A 16,286-nucleotide genomic window follows, 5' to 3' on the forward strand; every position below is an offset into this window, starting at 1 on the left:
AATACCAGGGGGTGTTGAGTGTAAGTGTTCTGTCCCCCCAGACAGTTGGTCTGCTGTAGGATTAGATGGGGTTAAATGGTGGAAAGGGGTGGTGGGTTTTTTAGTGAGGGCTAATAGTTGGCAGGGTAAATTTCCTTTTCCTCAATTTTGTATTACCGTATCAAAGTACAATGGATTGTACAGTAGGTGACTGCAATTGGTGTAGTCTGCCATTAAAACCTAAAGAAGGACAAACCAATGCAACCATAGACACTGTACCAGTGGTGGGAAAAGTACTCAATTGTCATACTTGAGTGAAAGTAAAGATACCTTAATAGAAAATGACTCAAGTAAAAGTGAAAGTCAACAAGTAAAATACTACTTGATTAAAAGTCTATAAGTATTTGGTTTTAAATATAATTAAGTATCAAAAGTAAATGGAATTGCTAAAATGAACTTAAGTATCAAAAGTAAAAGTACAAACCATTTCAAATTCCTTATATTAAATTAAGCATTTATGTTTAGTGAGTCTGCCAGGTCAGAGGCAGTAGGGATGACCAGGGAGGTTCTCTTGATGAGTGTGTGAATTGGACCATTTTCCTGTCAAAGCGTAACGAGTACTTTTGGTGTCAGGGAATATGTAAGGAGTACAAAGTACATTATTTCCTTTAGGAATGTAGTGAAGTAAAACTACAGATACCCAAAAAAACTTCTTAAGTAGTATTTAAAGTATTTTTACTTAAGTACTTTACACCACTGCACAACAGACCAGTGAGACCACCTCAATTGGAAAACATCATGTTGCAAAGACTACACTAATTTCCATCCCTAGCTAACACATACTGTATATAGAGACAAAGACGACAGACAAATGTTTACATTATATCTGGCAACACCTGACCTTTGATTGAGATAAAGAAGGTATTAAACTGAAATATAAAAAAGTAAGGTATAAAAAGCCCTGGGCTTGAAAGTGCAGCTGAGCAAGATGTCCAAACAGAACAAGTCAGTCATAATTTGCCTTCATTGCACACAATATTGCAGATATGAACTTCAATATAACAATTTCTTAAACACAAAGCATTCCTTCACCGTCTTATCTAGTGTTTATATGTATCCCTAAATAAAGGATAAAAAAAATATATATATTTAAAGAGGTGATCTTTGTGATTAAAATTGTCTTTGACAAGAGAGCTGTCCCAAGACGGCTATCAATCATCAATATTTGGATCATCAGATGAGTGCAGCTGCTGTAGCGGTGAGCCATCCCACTGCTCCTCCAACACCAGCCACCACTGCGGTTGTAGACCCAGCTAACCCTGCTGCACCTAGTGGGAAACAACACAACATACATCGGTCACTGTGGCATTCAAAACAGAATGTACCTCAGGCACCAGGGTATCAGCCTTGTCTTGTCTAAAAATAAGAGGTCTTCAATGATCTAATGTGCAAAATAAAGGTGGAAGAAATAGATCATAAAGAGAGATGATCAAAGTATAGTTGGGGATTATCACAAGATCATATTCCTATTGATTCTGTGACTCTTAATAGCAATTAATTGACAATATGGTTCTCTGTAAGGTTGCCACTGTATTGGACACAACACAATTATGTAAACTGATTTTTAAATATGATATTTAAACACATGTGTAGTGTCTTAGCTCTTATTACTTATTTATATAATAAGAAAGCCTCTGAATACAAGAAATGGAACTGGAGCTTCACATTTACTGAAATGAGTTAGTACCAGAATAACATAGAACAACACTGCGCATGACCAAGGGTGCTCCATTCTTAAAGGGGACATGAGTAATTAACAGAACATAACATTCCTTCTCTTATACAATCAGAGTTACTTTTACCAAACCACAACTGAAACACTTCCCAGAACTTGTTGTAGTTATTTTGCATCTTTTAATTTGAACTTGAACAGTTAGTTTTTGTTTGTTTGCTTTTAAGTCCAGTCTGTCTGGTGGACGGTGCCTTCGTTCTGGGTAGCGCCTAGGATTCTCTGGAGGCTCCTGAACATCCTCAGTGTGTGCTTGCTCCCTTATAGCTTCTGCTATAGCAGCACCTTCATCAACACGTTCCCTTCTTTCAGCCTGGGGTCTCTTTACTGCTCCACCATCCTCTACAGTTCCTTGTGTGTCACTCTCAGGAGCTCTCTGTGCCTGTTCTCTCTCGATTGTTGTGCTGTTTTCCGTGGAATGCATTTGGTTAATGTGACGCCGCCACATTATGTCTGGGCTCACTTGAACCTGGTAAGTTCTGGGTCCCGTTTGTGTATGTACGGTCCCTCTTGTCCATTTCCCTCCTCTTCTGTAGTCTCGCACCATCACTTCCTGTCCTGTTTGGAGATGGTGCTCCCGGCCACCGGAGAGCATCTTGGCTTGTTTGTTCAGCACTTCATTACGCCTGTTAGGCTTCATGATGTCCAGCCGTGTGCGGAGAGACCTCCCGAACATCAATGCGGCTGGGCTTTCATTTGTCGTGGCATGTGGGGTGTTTCGGTAGGAGACCAGGAACTTGGCCAGTTTTGTTTTCAAAGTCCCTTCATCTCGTTTTGCTGCCCGGAGTCCTTGCTTTAGGGTTTGCACAAAGCGTTCTGCCAGCCCATTGGTGGCAGGGTGGTACGGAGCTGAGGTTGAGTGTTTGATTCCATTTACTGACATGAATCTTGTAAATTCGTCACTTACAAAAGCTTGCGCGTTGTCACTTACTAGCTGCAGCGGCAATCCGAAGCGTGCAAACGTTGTTCTGAGACACTCTATCGTCTGAGCTGAGGTGGAGGAGTCAGTGCAAAACACCTCTGGCCATTTGGAATGGGCATCAACTATAACCAGAAACATGTGCTTTTCAAAGGGACCAGCGTAGTCCACATGAATTCTCTGCCATGGCTCTGTGGGCCATTCCCAAGGGTGGACTGGGACAGGAGCAGGCATGTGAAGGGTTTCCAAACATCCGCTACAGTTCTTTGCCATATTTTCTATCTGTTGATCCAGACCTGGCCACCAGAAGTGGCTCCTTGCGAGCAGCTTCATTTTGACAATTCCAACATGACCTTCATGTAGTTGCTGCAAAACCTGATGTTGGCATTTCTGGGGTATCATGACTCTCATTCCCCACATCAAACATCCTTGGTACGTTGTAATTTCGTTTCTCCGCTGGAAATACGGAGTCAGCTCCTTTCTGCCAGTAGCTGGCCATCCTGACATGGTGTAGGTGTACACTTTTGACAAGGTCACATCTTTCCTTGTCTCCTGTTTGATAACTGTGCTTGTGACCGGTAGTGCCTCGAGCTGAGCGGTATGGAAAATGTCCACTGCATCCACACTCCTTTGTCTTTCTCTTGTACACAGCAGTCTGGATAATCCATCTGCATTTGTGTGGAGGGACGACGGCTTAAACTCAATGTCATACATATGACTGGGAGGAACAAGGCGTATCGCTGTAACCTGGCTGCTGGCATTGCCGGAATGCCTTTCTTTGGACTGAAAATGGAAAGCAACGGCTGGTGATCCGTAACCAGTGTGAAACGCTTGCCATATAGGTACGCGTGGAATTTCTTGACGCCACACACTAGCGCCAGTGCTTCTTTGTCAATTTGTGAGTAGTTTTTCTCTGCATCATTCAATGTTCGTGACGCGAATGCAACTGGCCTCTCTGACCCATCTTTCAGTGTGTGTGAAAGGACGGCCCCTAAGCCATAAGGGGACGCGTCACAAGCCAACTTCACTGGCAGTTCAGGGTCGTAATGTGTAACGGATGTGAAATGGCTAGCTAGTTAGCGGGTACGCGCTAGTAGCGTTTCAATCAGTTACGTCACTTGCTCTGAGACTTAAGTAGGGTTTCCCCTTGCTCTGCAAGGGCCGCGGCCTTTGTGGAGCGATGGGTAACGACGCTTCGTGGGTGATTGTTGTTGATGTGTGCAGAGGGTCCCTGGTTCGAGCCCGGGTATGGGCGAGGGGACGTACTAAAGTTATACTGTTACAAATGCATCAGGACCTGTTCAGATGTGATGAGCCGTTTTGCCTTAAGAAATGCATTTTCACACTGTTCTGTCCACCGCCATGTCCTATTCTTTTCCAGGAGCTGATTTAGAGGCTGGAGTACTGCTGAAAGGTTTGGGAGGAATCTTCTGTAGTAATTGATCAGTCCCGCAAAATATCTCACTTCTGTGATATTTTGTGGTCGTGGTGCCTGTACCACTGCCTCGATTTTGTCCTGTGTTTTGTGCAATCCATTGCGGTCAATTTCATGTCCACAGAAGACAATCTTGTCTTTGAAGAACTCACACTTCTGTAAGTTTGCCTGTAGACCATACTCTTTCAGTCTTTTCAGGACCTCTTCCAGGTTAGCCAGGTGTTCTTTGTCGGTGCGTCCTGTTATGATCATGTCATCCAGTATACACTGGGTTCCTGGGATTCCTTGCAAAATCTGGTCAATAGTTCGTTGCCAAATGGCTGGGGCCGATGCGATGCCAAAAACCAGGCGGTTATACCTCTATAGACCTTTGTGTGTGTTTATTGTCAGGTACTGTTTGGAGCTCTCTTCAACCGGTAGCTGCAGGTAAGCCTGTTTCAGATCGATTTTACTGAAGTGTTTCCCACCAGCTAGTGCAGCAAAGATGTCCTCCAGATGTGGCAAGGGGTATTGGTCCACATGCAACATTGAATTCACAGTTACCTTGAAGTCCCCACACATTCTAACAGACCCGTCTTTCTTCACAATAGGAACTATGGGTGTGGCCCATTCGCTTCTGTCCACTTTCGTCAGGATCCCTGTATCCTGCAAGCGATCGATTTGGTCTCAGGGAGTATGGAACAGATCTGGCTTTGCAGAATTTTGGGGTTGCGTCATCTCTCAGTACAGGTTTTGCTGTGAAGCCTTTTACTGTTCCCATCTGATCACTGAAAACTGTGTTGTATTTCTTCCGCAAGTGTTCCAGTGTTTGGTTTGTGTCTTTCTCTTTGGACTGGAACGTGTGGAGCATTTTCAAATCACACCAGTTCAGCTTTATTTTTGAAAGCCATTCCCTGCCAAATAATGGGGGGCCAGTTCCAGGCACCACATACAGCTGTAACTGCTGTGTTTGCCCCCCATAACTCACTCTGACCTGCAACGCCCCCATTGGGCTCAATCTCTCTCCTGAGTAGGTCTTCAGCAACACATTTGTGTTCTTCAGCTTGATAGCCTTGAAGTGCTCATTGTAGACAGTAGTGGAAATTATAGACACTGCAGATCCTGTGTCCAGCTCCATTTTGAGGGGTTTGCCTTCGATATCTGGTGTCACCCATATTATGCTACTGTTGGGAGAAGTCACTGTGTTTAACTCCAATGTACCAATTAATCGTTCATCTGAATCACTGCCACTGTTCTCTGCTAGTGCATTCACAGACCCTTTAATTTTCTCAGTTTTCCTGTTGTGACTGAATTTTGCTCTGCATGCTCTTTGAATGTGCCCCCTTCTACTGCATTTGTGACAAATTTCGTCTTTGAAACGGCAGTCCTCTGCTCTGTGACCATCTCTGTCACACCTGTTGCATTTTTCGGCCACACGGGGGCGCTGTCGGCTGCGTGAAAACTTGTGCAGGGAAGTTTGTGATAGGTCAGTATTTCTTTTACTTTGCAACTCAAATGCATCTTTCGTCGCGATTTCCATAGTCCCAGCAATTTCAACAGCCTTTGCAAACGTGATATCTGATTCTGTGAGCAAACGTTTTTGAATGTGTTCATGTTTCAGTCCACAAACAAATATATCTCTTAATGTGTCATTTAGGTTCTCTCCAAACTGGCAATGTTCAGACAGTTTCTTCAACTCTGCTACATATGTACTAACACCCTCACCCTCATTCTGATCTCTCTTGTGGAAACGGAAACGTTCCGAGATGAGGAGTGGTTTAGGTGATAGGTGATTTTGCAATATCTCCACAATCTCTGTGGATCTTTATTTGAGGGCTTCAGAGGCGCAGTCAAAGTCTAAAAGTATTTGGTTTTAAATATAATTAAGTATCAAAAGTAAATGGAATTGCTAAAATGTACTTAAGTATCAAAAGTAAGAGTACAAACCATTTCAAATTCCTTATATTAAATTAAGCATTTGTGTTTAGTGAGTCCGCCAGATCAGAGGCAGTAGGGATGACCAGGGAGGTTCTCTTGATAAGTGTGTGAATTGGGCTATTTTCCTGTCAAAATGTAACAAGTACTTTTGGTATCAGGGAAAATGTAAGGAGTAAAAAGTACATTATTTTCTTTAGGAATGTAGTGAAGTAAAAGTACAAGTTGGCAAAAATATAAATAGTAAATTACAGATACTCCAAAAAAGTTCTTAAGTAGTATTTTAAGTATTTTTACTTAAGTACTTTACACCACTGCACTGTACAACAGACCAGTGAGGTACAGATTTTAAGAAAGCCGCCTACTCAACTCAATTGGAAAACATCATGTTGCAAAGACTAAACTAATTTCCATCCCTAGCTGACACATAGTGTATGTGGAGACAAAGACACCAGACAAATGTTTACATTATATCTGGCAACACCTGACCTTTGATTGAGATAAAGAAGGTATTAAACTGAAATATAAAAAAGTAGAAAGTAAGGTAAAAAAAGCCCTGGGCTTGAAAGTGCAGCTGAGCAAGATGTCCAAACAGAACAAGTCAGTCATAATTTGCCTTCATTGCACACAATATTGCAGATATGAACTTCAATATAACAATTTCTTAAACACAAAGCATTCCTTCACCGTCTTATCTAGTGTTTATATGTATCCCTAAATAAAGGATTAAAAATATATATACAGTGGGGAGAACAAGTATTTGATACACTGCCGATTTTGCAGGTTTTCCTACTTACAAAGCATGTAGAGGTCTGTAATTTTTATCATAGGTACACTTCAACTATGAGAGACGGAATCTAAAACAAAAATCCAGAAAATCATATTGTATGATTTTTAAGTAATTAATTTGCATTTTATTGCATGACATAAGTATTTGATACATCAGAAAAGCAGAACTTAATATTTGGTACAGAAACCTTTGTTTGCAATTACAGAGATCATACGTTTCCTGTAGTTCTTGACTAGGTTTGCACACACTGCAGCAGGGATTTTGGCCCACTCCTCCCTACAGATCTTCTCCAGATCCTTCAGGTTTCGGGGCTGTCGCTGGGCAATACGGAGTTTCAGCTCCCTCCAAAGATTTTCTATTGGGTTCAGGTCTGGAGACTGGCTAGGCCACTCCAGGACCTTGAGATGCTTCTTACGGAGCCACTCCTTAGTTGCCATGGCTGTGTGCTTCGTGTCGTTGTCATGCTGGAAGACCCAGCCACGACCCATCTTCAATGCTCTTACTGAGGGAAGGAGGTTGTTGGCCAAGATCTCGCGATACATGGCCCCATCCATCCTCCCCTCAATACGGTGCAGTCGTCCTGTCCCCTTTGCAGAAAAGCATCCCCAAAGAATGATGTTTCCACCTCCATGCTTCACGGTTGGGATGGTGTTCTTGGGGTTGTACTCATACTTCTTCTTCCTCCAAACACGGCGAGTGGAGTTAGACCAAAAAGCTCTATTTTTGTCTCATCAGACCACATGACCTTCTCCCATTCCTCCTCTGGATCATCCAGATGGTCATTGGCAAACTTCAGACAGGCCTGGACATGCACTGGCTTAAGCAGGGGGACCTTGCGTGCGCTGCAGGATTTTAATCCATGACGGCGTAGTGTGTTACTAATGGTTTTCTTTGAGACTGTGGTCCCAGCTCTCTTCAGGTCATTGACCAGGTCCTGCCGTGTAGTTCTGGGCTGATCCCTCACCTTCCTCATGATCATTGATGCCCCACGAGGTGAAATCTTGCATGGAGCCCCAGACCGAGGGTGATTGACCGTCATCTTGAACTTCTTCCATTTTCTAATAATTGCGCCAACAGTTGTTACCTTCTCACCAAGCTGCTTGCCTATTGTCCTGTAGCCCATCCCAGCCTTGTGCAGGTCTACAATTTTATCCCTGATGTCCTTACACAGCTCTCTGGTCTTGGCCATTGTGGAGAGGTTGGAATCTGTTTGATTGAGTGTGTGGACAGGTGTCTTTTATACAGGTAACGAGTTCAAACAGGTGCAGTTAATACAGGTAATGAGTGGAGAACAGGAGGGCTTCTTAAAGAAAAACTAACAGGTCTGTGAGAGCCGGAATTCTTACTGGTTGGTAGGTGATCAAATACTTATGTCATGCAATAAAATGCAAATTAATTATTTAAAAATCATACAATGTGATTTTCTGGATTTTTGTTTTAGATTCCGTCTCTCACAGTTGAAGTGTACCTATGATAAAAATTACAGACCTCTACATGCTTTGTAAGTAGGAAAACCTGCAAAATCGGCAGTGTATCAAATACTTGTTCTCCCCACTGTATATTTAAAGAGGTGATCTTTGTGATTAAAATTGTCTTTGACAAGAGAGCTGTCCCAAGACGGCTATCAATCATCAATATTTGGATCAGATGAGTGCAGCTGCTGTAGCGGTGAGCCATCCCACTGCTCCTCCAACACCAGCCACCACTGCGGTTGTAGACCCAGCTAACCCTGCTGCACCTAGTGGGAAACAACACAACATACATCGGTCACTGTGGCATTCAAAACAGAATGTACCTCAGGCACCAGGGTATCATAGTCTTGTCTAAAAATAAGAGGTCTTCAATGATCTAATGTGCAAAATAAAGGTGGAAGAAATAGATCATAAAGAGAGATGATCAAAGTATAGTTGGGGATTATCACAAGATCATATTCCTATTGATTCTGTGACTCTACTAGCAATTACACAACACAATTATGTAAACTGATTTTTAAATATGATATTTAAACACATGAAAATGTGACTGTCATTACCTGCCGACTGCAGAACAGCAACGGCGCTTCCAGCCAACACACCACCGCCACCTGCAGTGGCTGCCGATGCCATCATGCCGGCTGCAAAGGAGTTTGCGGCGATGCCAGCGGCGGTAAACCCTACAGCTCCTAGGGCAAGTGGAGCCAAGACCACCGCTCCCCCTTAAAAGTAAAAATAAACATTTAAATTGTAGCTTACTACAGTTGGCTAAGTAGCATATTGAAGTTATTGGGTAAAATGTTAACAAAAAATGGAATCTCTCAAAATTAGATGTGAAAACGGCAAATGATTTAACATGTGTAGCTAGCTATGCTTTTTATTATGCACCTGTAACCATGGGTTGAATTGGCATTTTGCTGGTAGCTTAGCCTACTTAAATTAAACTAGGCTATCCACAATATTGGTATTTCTATGAAATTTCATATTGTCTTCTCATCAGTTTTTGGTTTGAAATGAAATTAACACAGGGTAATTGATAATATATTACCTTTTTAATTATGTCAGAGTCGATTTTTAAATAGCATGGCAAATGTCTCACCTGCTGCTGCTGCTGCTCCTGCTGCTGTGACCGCAATAATGGTAACTGTTAAAAAAAAAGCAAGGATGTACAATGAGCAAATATAATTACATGAAAATTGTATGCCACATTTATGCATTGGTTATTGTTACTGTAGCCTAGCCTACTTCACACAATTTAGATTTAGTCAGATACATTAGGGGTTTAGGTTACTCACAAAGATCCATGGTTCCTCAGTGACTGTATCAGTGACTGCAGGGGAAAAGACTGGGTCAGGGTTATATAATGCAGTGCCTAGAATTTTTTGGGAAACGAAACTTAAGTGCGCCAATTTAGGGTGTGTCTGTACCCATCTCGGTGCACATATTGGACATTTCAAGCATTCCGTATTGGAAACTTGATTGACAGGGTGCTGGTTGTCACAACTTGCCGGAACAAGTTCCGTGTCGGTTGTCGTCGAGCAGGCAAACAGAAACGAAAGTCAACCGTTTCTTGTTCCTGTGAAAAGGACATTAGATAAGGATCTTCGATAGCTAGGCCATCACGTGAAAGGAACATGAAACAGAACAATATATCCAATGGTGTAGGCGAATAGGCTTTTGGTTATGTTCAAAGGTAGTAAAGAAAGGCACAATCCTTTATTCGTTTTCCAGCAGAAACGGAACCCTCGCCGCTTGGCTTTTTATAAAACTGAGGGATGGGGTTAGAGAAATGTAACCACTTCCGAATTCATAGATGGATCTACAGATGCAAAACGCAGCTATAGTGCGTTGCAATGCAATGACTGCCGTGATATTAAAATGATAGTTTTGAAGTAATGTTTGTCCACGAAGACATTGTTTACAAACCGTGAGTAAAACAAATATACACTGCTCAAAAAAATTAAGGGAACACTAAAATAACACATCCTAGATCTGAATGAATGAAATATTCTTATTAAATACTTTTTTCTTTACATAGTTGAATGTGCTGACAACAAAATCACACAAAAATGATCAATGTAAATCAAATTTATCAACCCATGGAGGTCTGGATTTGGAGTCACACTCAAAATTAAAGTGGAAAACCACACTACAGGCTGATCCAACTTTGATGTAATGTCCTTAAAACAACTCAAAATGAGGCTCAGTAGTGTGTGTGGCCTCCACGTGCCTGTATGACCTCCCTACAACGCCTGGGCATGCTCCTGATGAGGTGGCGGATGGTCTCCTGAGGGATCTCCTCCCAGACCTGGACTAAAGCATCCGCCAACTCCTGGACAGTCTGTTTTGTAACGTGGCGTTGGTGGATGGAGCGAGACATGATGTCCCAGATGTGCTCAATTAGATTCAGGTCTGGGGAACGGGCGGGCCAGTCCATAGCATCAATGCCTTCCTCTTGCAGGAACTGCTGACACACTCCAGCCACATGAGGTCTAGCATTGTCTTGCATTAGGAGGAACCCAGGGCCAACCGCACCAGCATATGGTCTCACAAGGGGTCTGAGGATCTCATCTCGGTACCTAATGGCAGTCAGGCTACCTCTGGCGAGCACATGGAGGGCTGTGCGGCCCCCCCAAAGAAATGCCACCCCACACCATGACTGACCCACCGCCAAACCGGTCATGCTGGAGGATGTTGCAGGCAGCAGAACGTTCTCCACGGCGTCTCCAGACTCTGTCACATGTGCTCATGTGCTCAGTGTGAACCTGCTTTCATCTGTGAAGAGCACAGGGCGCCAGTGGCGAATTTGCCAATCTTGGTGTTCTCTGGCAAATGCCAAACGTCCTGCACGGTGTTGGGCTGTAAGCACAACCCCCACCTGTGGACGTCGGGCCCTCATACCACCCTCATGGAGTCTGTTTCTGACCGTTTGAGCAGACACATGCACATTTGTGGCCTGCTGGAGGTCATTTTGCAGGGCTCTGTCAGTGCTCCACCTGCTCCTCCTTGCACAAAGGCGGAGGTAGCGGTCCTGCTGCTGGGTTGTTGCCCTCCTACGGCCTCCTCCACGTCTCCTGATGTACTGGCCTGTCTCCTGGTAGCGCCTCCATGCTCTGGACACTACGCTGACAGACACAGCAAACCTTCTTGCCACAGCTCGCATTGATGTGCCATCCTGGATGAGCTGCACTACCTGAGCCACTTGTGTGGGTTGTAGACTCCGTCTCATGCTACCACTAGAGTGAAAGCACCGCCAGCATTCAAAAGTGACCAAAACATCAGCCAGGAAGCATAGGAACTGAGTTGTGGTCTGTGGTCACCACCTTGCAGAACCATTCCTTTATTGGGGGTGTCTTGCTAATTGCCTATAATTTCCACCTTTTGTCTATTCCATTTGCACAACAGCATATGAAATTTATTGTCAATCAGTGTTGCTTCCTAAGTGGACAGTTTGATTTCACAGAAGTGTGATTGACTTGGAGTTACATTGTGTTGTTTAAGTGTTCCCTTTATTTTTTTGAGCAGTGTATATTTTGGCCTAGGACAGTTGTACTAAGCTTATATTAAGTAATATTCTTCTATGTGGCTTTACAGTAAATACTGTAAGTGACATGACAGTATTTTGATTGTTTTGGCCCATCCCTTGACACTAGGTGGCGCCCAAAGGCTTGCATTTGAAAATACTGCAAATACAACTGTGAGTGAACAGTTACTGTGCAGGTGGCATTGTGGTTTCTTTAACCTTTATTACTGTAAAACAAAAACTATCTTCTCTTCAGTAAGGGCATTACAATACAAAGTACCACTTTCAAATGAGAGCACTGTAACAAATGTTAGTCAGCTATTTTCGTCCTTCTAACGTAGTCAACACTGCTAGCTAGCCAGCAGCTAGCAGCTAGCCAACGTCTACCGTCTACCGAATAGCAGCACTGTAGAAACTATTACATTACAACGGAACGACTTGATTAGTGTAGTGTTAGCTAGCTACATAGTTGTCGTTGCTGTCTTTGTATCCAAGGTAATTGTGTAGCTTAGAGTAATTATCGTAATTACCGAGGTTAGCTAGCCAGCTATTTTCGTCCTAACGTAGGCAACACTGCTAGCTAGCCAGCAGCTAGCCAACGTCTACCGTCTACCGATTTGCAGCACTGTAGAAACTATTACATTACAACGGAACGACTTGATTAGTGTAGTGTTAGCTAGCTACATAGTTGTCTTTGCTGTCTTTGTATCCAAGATAATTGTGTAGTTTAGAGTAATTGTCAAGGTTACCTAGCCAGTTACCGAGGCTACCTAGCCAGCTACACTTTCAAACTAAGTCAACAACGCAGCCACTGCTAGCTAGCCTACTCCACCAGCCAGCAGCACTGTATCATTTTAGTCAATAAGATTTTTTGCAACGTAAGCTTAACTTTCTGAACATTCGAGACGTGTAGTCCACTTGTCATTCCAATCTCCTTTGCATTAGCGTAGCCTCTTCTGTAGCCTGTCAACTATGTGTCTGTCTAACCCTCTTCTCTCCTCTCTGCACAGACCATACAAATGCTTCACACCGCGTGGCCGCCGCCACTCTAACCTGGTGGTCCCAGCGCGCACGACCCACGTGGAGTTCCAGGTCTCCGGCAGCCTCTGGAACTGCCGATCTGCGGCCAACAAGGCAGAGTTCATCTCAGCCTACGCTTCCCTCCAGTCCCTCGACTTCTTGGCACTGACGGAAACATGGATTACCACAGATAACACTGCTACTCCTACTGCTCTCTCCTCGTCTGCCCACGTGTTCTCGCACACCCCGAGAGCTTCTGGTCAGCGGGGTGGTGGCACTGGGATCCTCATCTCTCCCAAGTGGACATTCTCTCTTTCTCCCCTGACCCATCTGTCTATCGCCTCCTTTGAATTCCATGCTGTCACAGTTACCAGCCCTTTCAAGCTTAACATCCTTATCATTTATCGCCCCCCAGGTTCCCTTGGAGAGTTCATCAATGAGCTTGACGCCTTGATAAGTTCCTTTCCTGAGGATGGCTCACCTCTCACAGTTCTGGGTGACTTTAACCTCCCCACGTCTACCTTTGACTCATTCCTCTCTGCCTCCTTCTTTCCACTCCTCTCCTCTTTTGACCTCACCCTCTCACCTTCCCCCCCTACTCACAAGGCAGGCAATACGCTTGACCTCATCTTTACTAGATGCTGTTCTTCCACTAATCTCATTGCAACTCCCCTCCAAGTCTCCGACCACTACCTTGTATCCTTTTCCCTCTCGCTCTCATCCAACACTTCCCACACTGCCCCTACTCGGATGGTATCGCGCCGTCCCAACCTTCGCTCTCTCTCCCCCGCTACTCTCTCCTCTTCCATCCTATCATCTCTTCCCTCTGCTCAAACCTTCTCCAACCTATCTCCTGATTCTGCCTCCTCAACCCTCCTCTCCTCCCTTTCTGCATCCTTTAACTCTCTATGTCCCCTATCCTCCAGGCCGGCTCGGTCCTCCCCTCCTGCTCCGTGGCTCGACGACTCATTGCGAGCTCACAGAACAGGGCTCCGGGCAGCCGAGCGGAAATGGAGGAAAACTCGCCTCCCTGCGGACCTGGCATCCTTTCACTCCCTCCTCTCTACATTCTCCTCTTCTGTCTCTGCTGCTAAAGCCACTTTCTACCACTCTAAATTCCAAGCATCTGCCTCTAACCCTAGGAAGCTCTTTGCCACCTTCTCCTCCCTCCTGAATCCTCCTCCCCCTCCCCCCTCCTCCTCCCTCTCTGCGGATGACTTCGTCAACCATTTTGAAAAGAAGGTCGACGACATCCGATCCTCGTTTGCTAAGTCAAACGACACCGCTGGTTCTGCTCACACTGCCCTACCCTGTGCTTTGACCTCTTTCTCCCCTCTCTCTCCAGATGAAATCTCGCGTCTTGTGACGGCCGGCCGCCCAACAACCTGCCCGCTTGACCCTATCCCCTCCTCTCTTCTCCAGGCCATTTCCGGAGACCTTCTCCCTTACCTCACCTCGCTCATCAACTCATCCTTGACCGCTGGCTACGTCCCTTCCGCATTCAAGAGAGCGAGAGTTGCACCCCTGCTGAAAAAACCTACACTCGATCCCTCCGATGTCAACAACTACAGACCAGTATCCCTTCTTTCTTTTCTCTCCAAAACTCTTGAACGTGCCGTCCTTGGCCAGCTCTCCTGCTATCTCTCTCAGAATGACCTTCTTGATCCAAATCCGTCAGGTTTCAAGACTAGTCATTCAACTGAGACTGCTCTTCTCTGTGTCACGGAGGCGCTCCGCACTGCTAAAGCTAACTCTCTCTCCTCTGCTCTCATCCTTCTAGACTTATCGGCTGCCTTTGATACAGTGAACCATCAGATCCTCCTCTCCACCCTCTCCGAGTTGGGCATCTCCGGCGCGGCCCACGCTTGGATTGCGTCCTACCTGACAGGTCGCTCCTACCAGGTGGCGTGGCGAGAATCTGTCTCCGCACCACGTGCTCTCACCACTGGTGTCCCCCAGGGCTCTGTTCTAGGCCCTCTCCTATTCTCGCTATACACCAAGTCACTTGGCTCTGTCATATCCTCACATGGTCTCTCCTATCATTGCTATGCAGACGACAAACAATTAATCTTCTCCTTTCCCCCTTCTGACCAGGTGGCGAATCGCATCTCTGCATGTCTGGCAGACATATCAGTGTGGATGACGGATCACCACCTCAAGCTGAACCTCGGCAAGACGGAGCTGCTCTTCCTCCCGGGGAAGGACTGCCCGTTCCATGATCTCGCCATCACGGTTGACAACTCCACTGTGTCCTCCTCCCAGAGTGCTAAGAACCTTGGCGTGATCCTGGACAACACGCTGTCGTTCTCAACTAACATCAAGGCGGTGACCCGTTCCTGTAGGTTCATGCTCTACAACATTCGCAGAGTACGACCCTGCCTCACACAGGAAGCGGCGCAGGTCCTAATCCAGGCACTTGTCATCTCCCGTCTGGACTACTGCAACTCGCTGTTGGCTGGGCTCCCTGCCTGTGCCATTAAACCCCTACAACTCATCCAGAACGCCGCAGCCCGTCTGGTGTTCAACCTTCCCAAGTTCTCTCACGTCACCCCGCTCCTCCGCTCTCTCCACTGGCTTCCAGTTGAAGCTCGCATCCGCTACAAGACCATGGTGCTTGCCTACGGAGCTGTGAGGGGAACGGCACCTCCGTACCTTCAGGCTCTGATCAGGCCCTACACCCAAACAAGGGCACTGCGTTCATCCACATCTGGCCTGCTCGCCTCCCTACCTCTGAGGAAGTACAGCTCCCGCTCAGCCCAGTCAAAACTGTTCGCTGCTCTGGCACCCCAATGGTGGAACAAACTCCCCCACGACGCCAGGTCAGCGGAGTCAATCACCACCTTCCGGAAACACCTGAAACACCACCTCTTTAAGGAATACCTAGGATAGGATAAAGTAATCCTTCTAACCCCCCCCCCCCCCCCCCTTAAAAGAGTTAGATGCACTATTGTAAAGTGGTTGTTCCACTGGATATCATAAGGTGAATGCACCAACTTGTAAGTCGCTCTGGATAAGAGCGTCTGCTAAATGACTTAAATGTAAATGTAATGTAAAATGTAAATGTAAATTGGGAACCACACAAACCACCAACCTAGAAATCTATAAACTAGATAACCCCCCCAGTCAAGCTCTGACCTAAACACCGTGACACTGTTGATGAGTCTACAATACGTAAAACACTAAGCAAGAATGGTGTTCATGGGAGGACACCACAGAAGAAGCCACTGCTGTCCAAAAAAAACATTGCTGCACGTCTGAAGTTCACAAAAGAGCATCTGGATGTTCCACAGCGCTACTGTCAAAATATTCTGTGGACAGATGAAACTACAGTTGAGTTGTTTGGAAATAACACTATGTGTGGAGAAAAAAAGGCACAGCACACCATCATTAAAACCTCATCACAACTGTAAAGTATGGCGAAGGGAGCATCATGGTTTGGGGCTGC

The 16,286-nt window shown here is 45.3% G+C and overlaps 1 protein-coding gene across 1 annotated transcript; it reads right to left on the minus strand.

Annotated features, from left to right (window-relative positions):
* Positions 1 to 6,312: 6,312 nt before the first annotated feature.
* Positions 6,313 to 10,037, minus strand: LOC139553681 (interferon alpha-inducible protein 27-like protein 2A). Its single transcript, XM_071366267.1, has 5 exons — positions 9,594 to 10,037; positions 9,398 to 9,442; positions 8,859 to 9,020; positions 8,384 to 8,564; positions 6,313 to 6,775 (listed from the first exon to the last, which is right to left on the minus strand). The coding sequence occupies exons 1-4, from the start codon at positions 9,601 to 9,603 to the stop codon at positions 8,470 to 8,472; spliced, it is 312 nt and encodes a 103-aa protein (XP_071222368.1). The 5' UTR covers positions 9,604 to 10,037; the 3' UTR covers positions 6,313 to 6,775; positions 8,384 to 8,469.
* Between the last annotated feature and the right edge of the window lie 6,249 nt (positions 10,038 to 16,286).

The sequence above is a fragment of the Salvelinus alpinus genome, chromosome 25, assembly GCF_045679555.1.
Source record: "Salvelinus alpinus chromosome 25, SLU_Salpinus.1, whole genome shotgun sequence".
Lineage (NCBI taxonomy): Eukaryota > Metazoa > Chordata > Actinopteri > Salmoniformes > Salmonidae > Salvelinus > Salvelinus alpinus.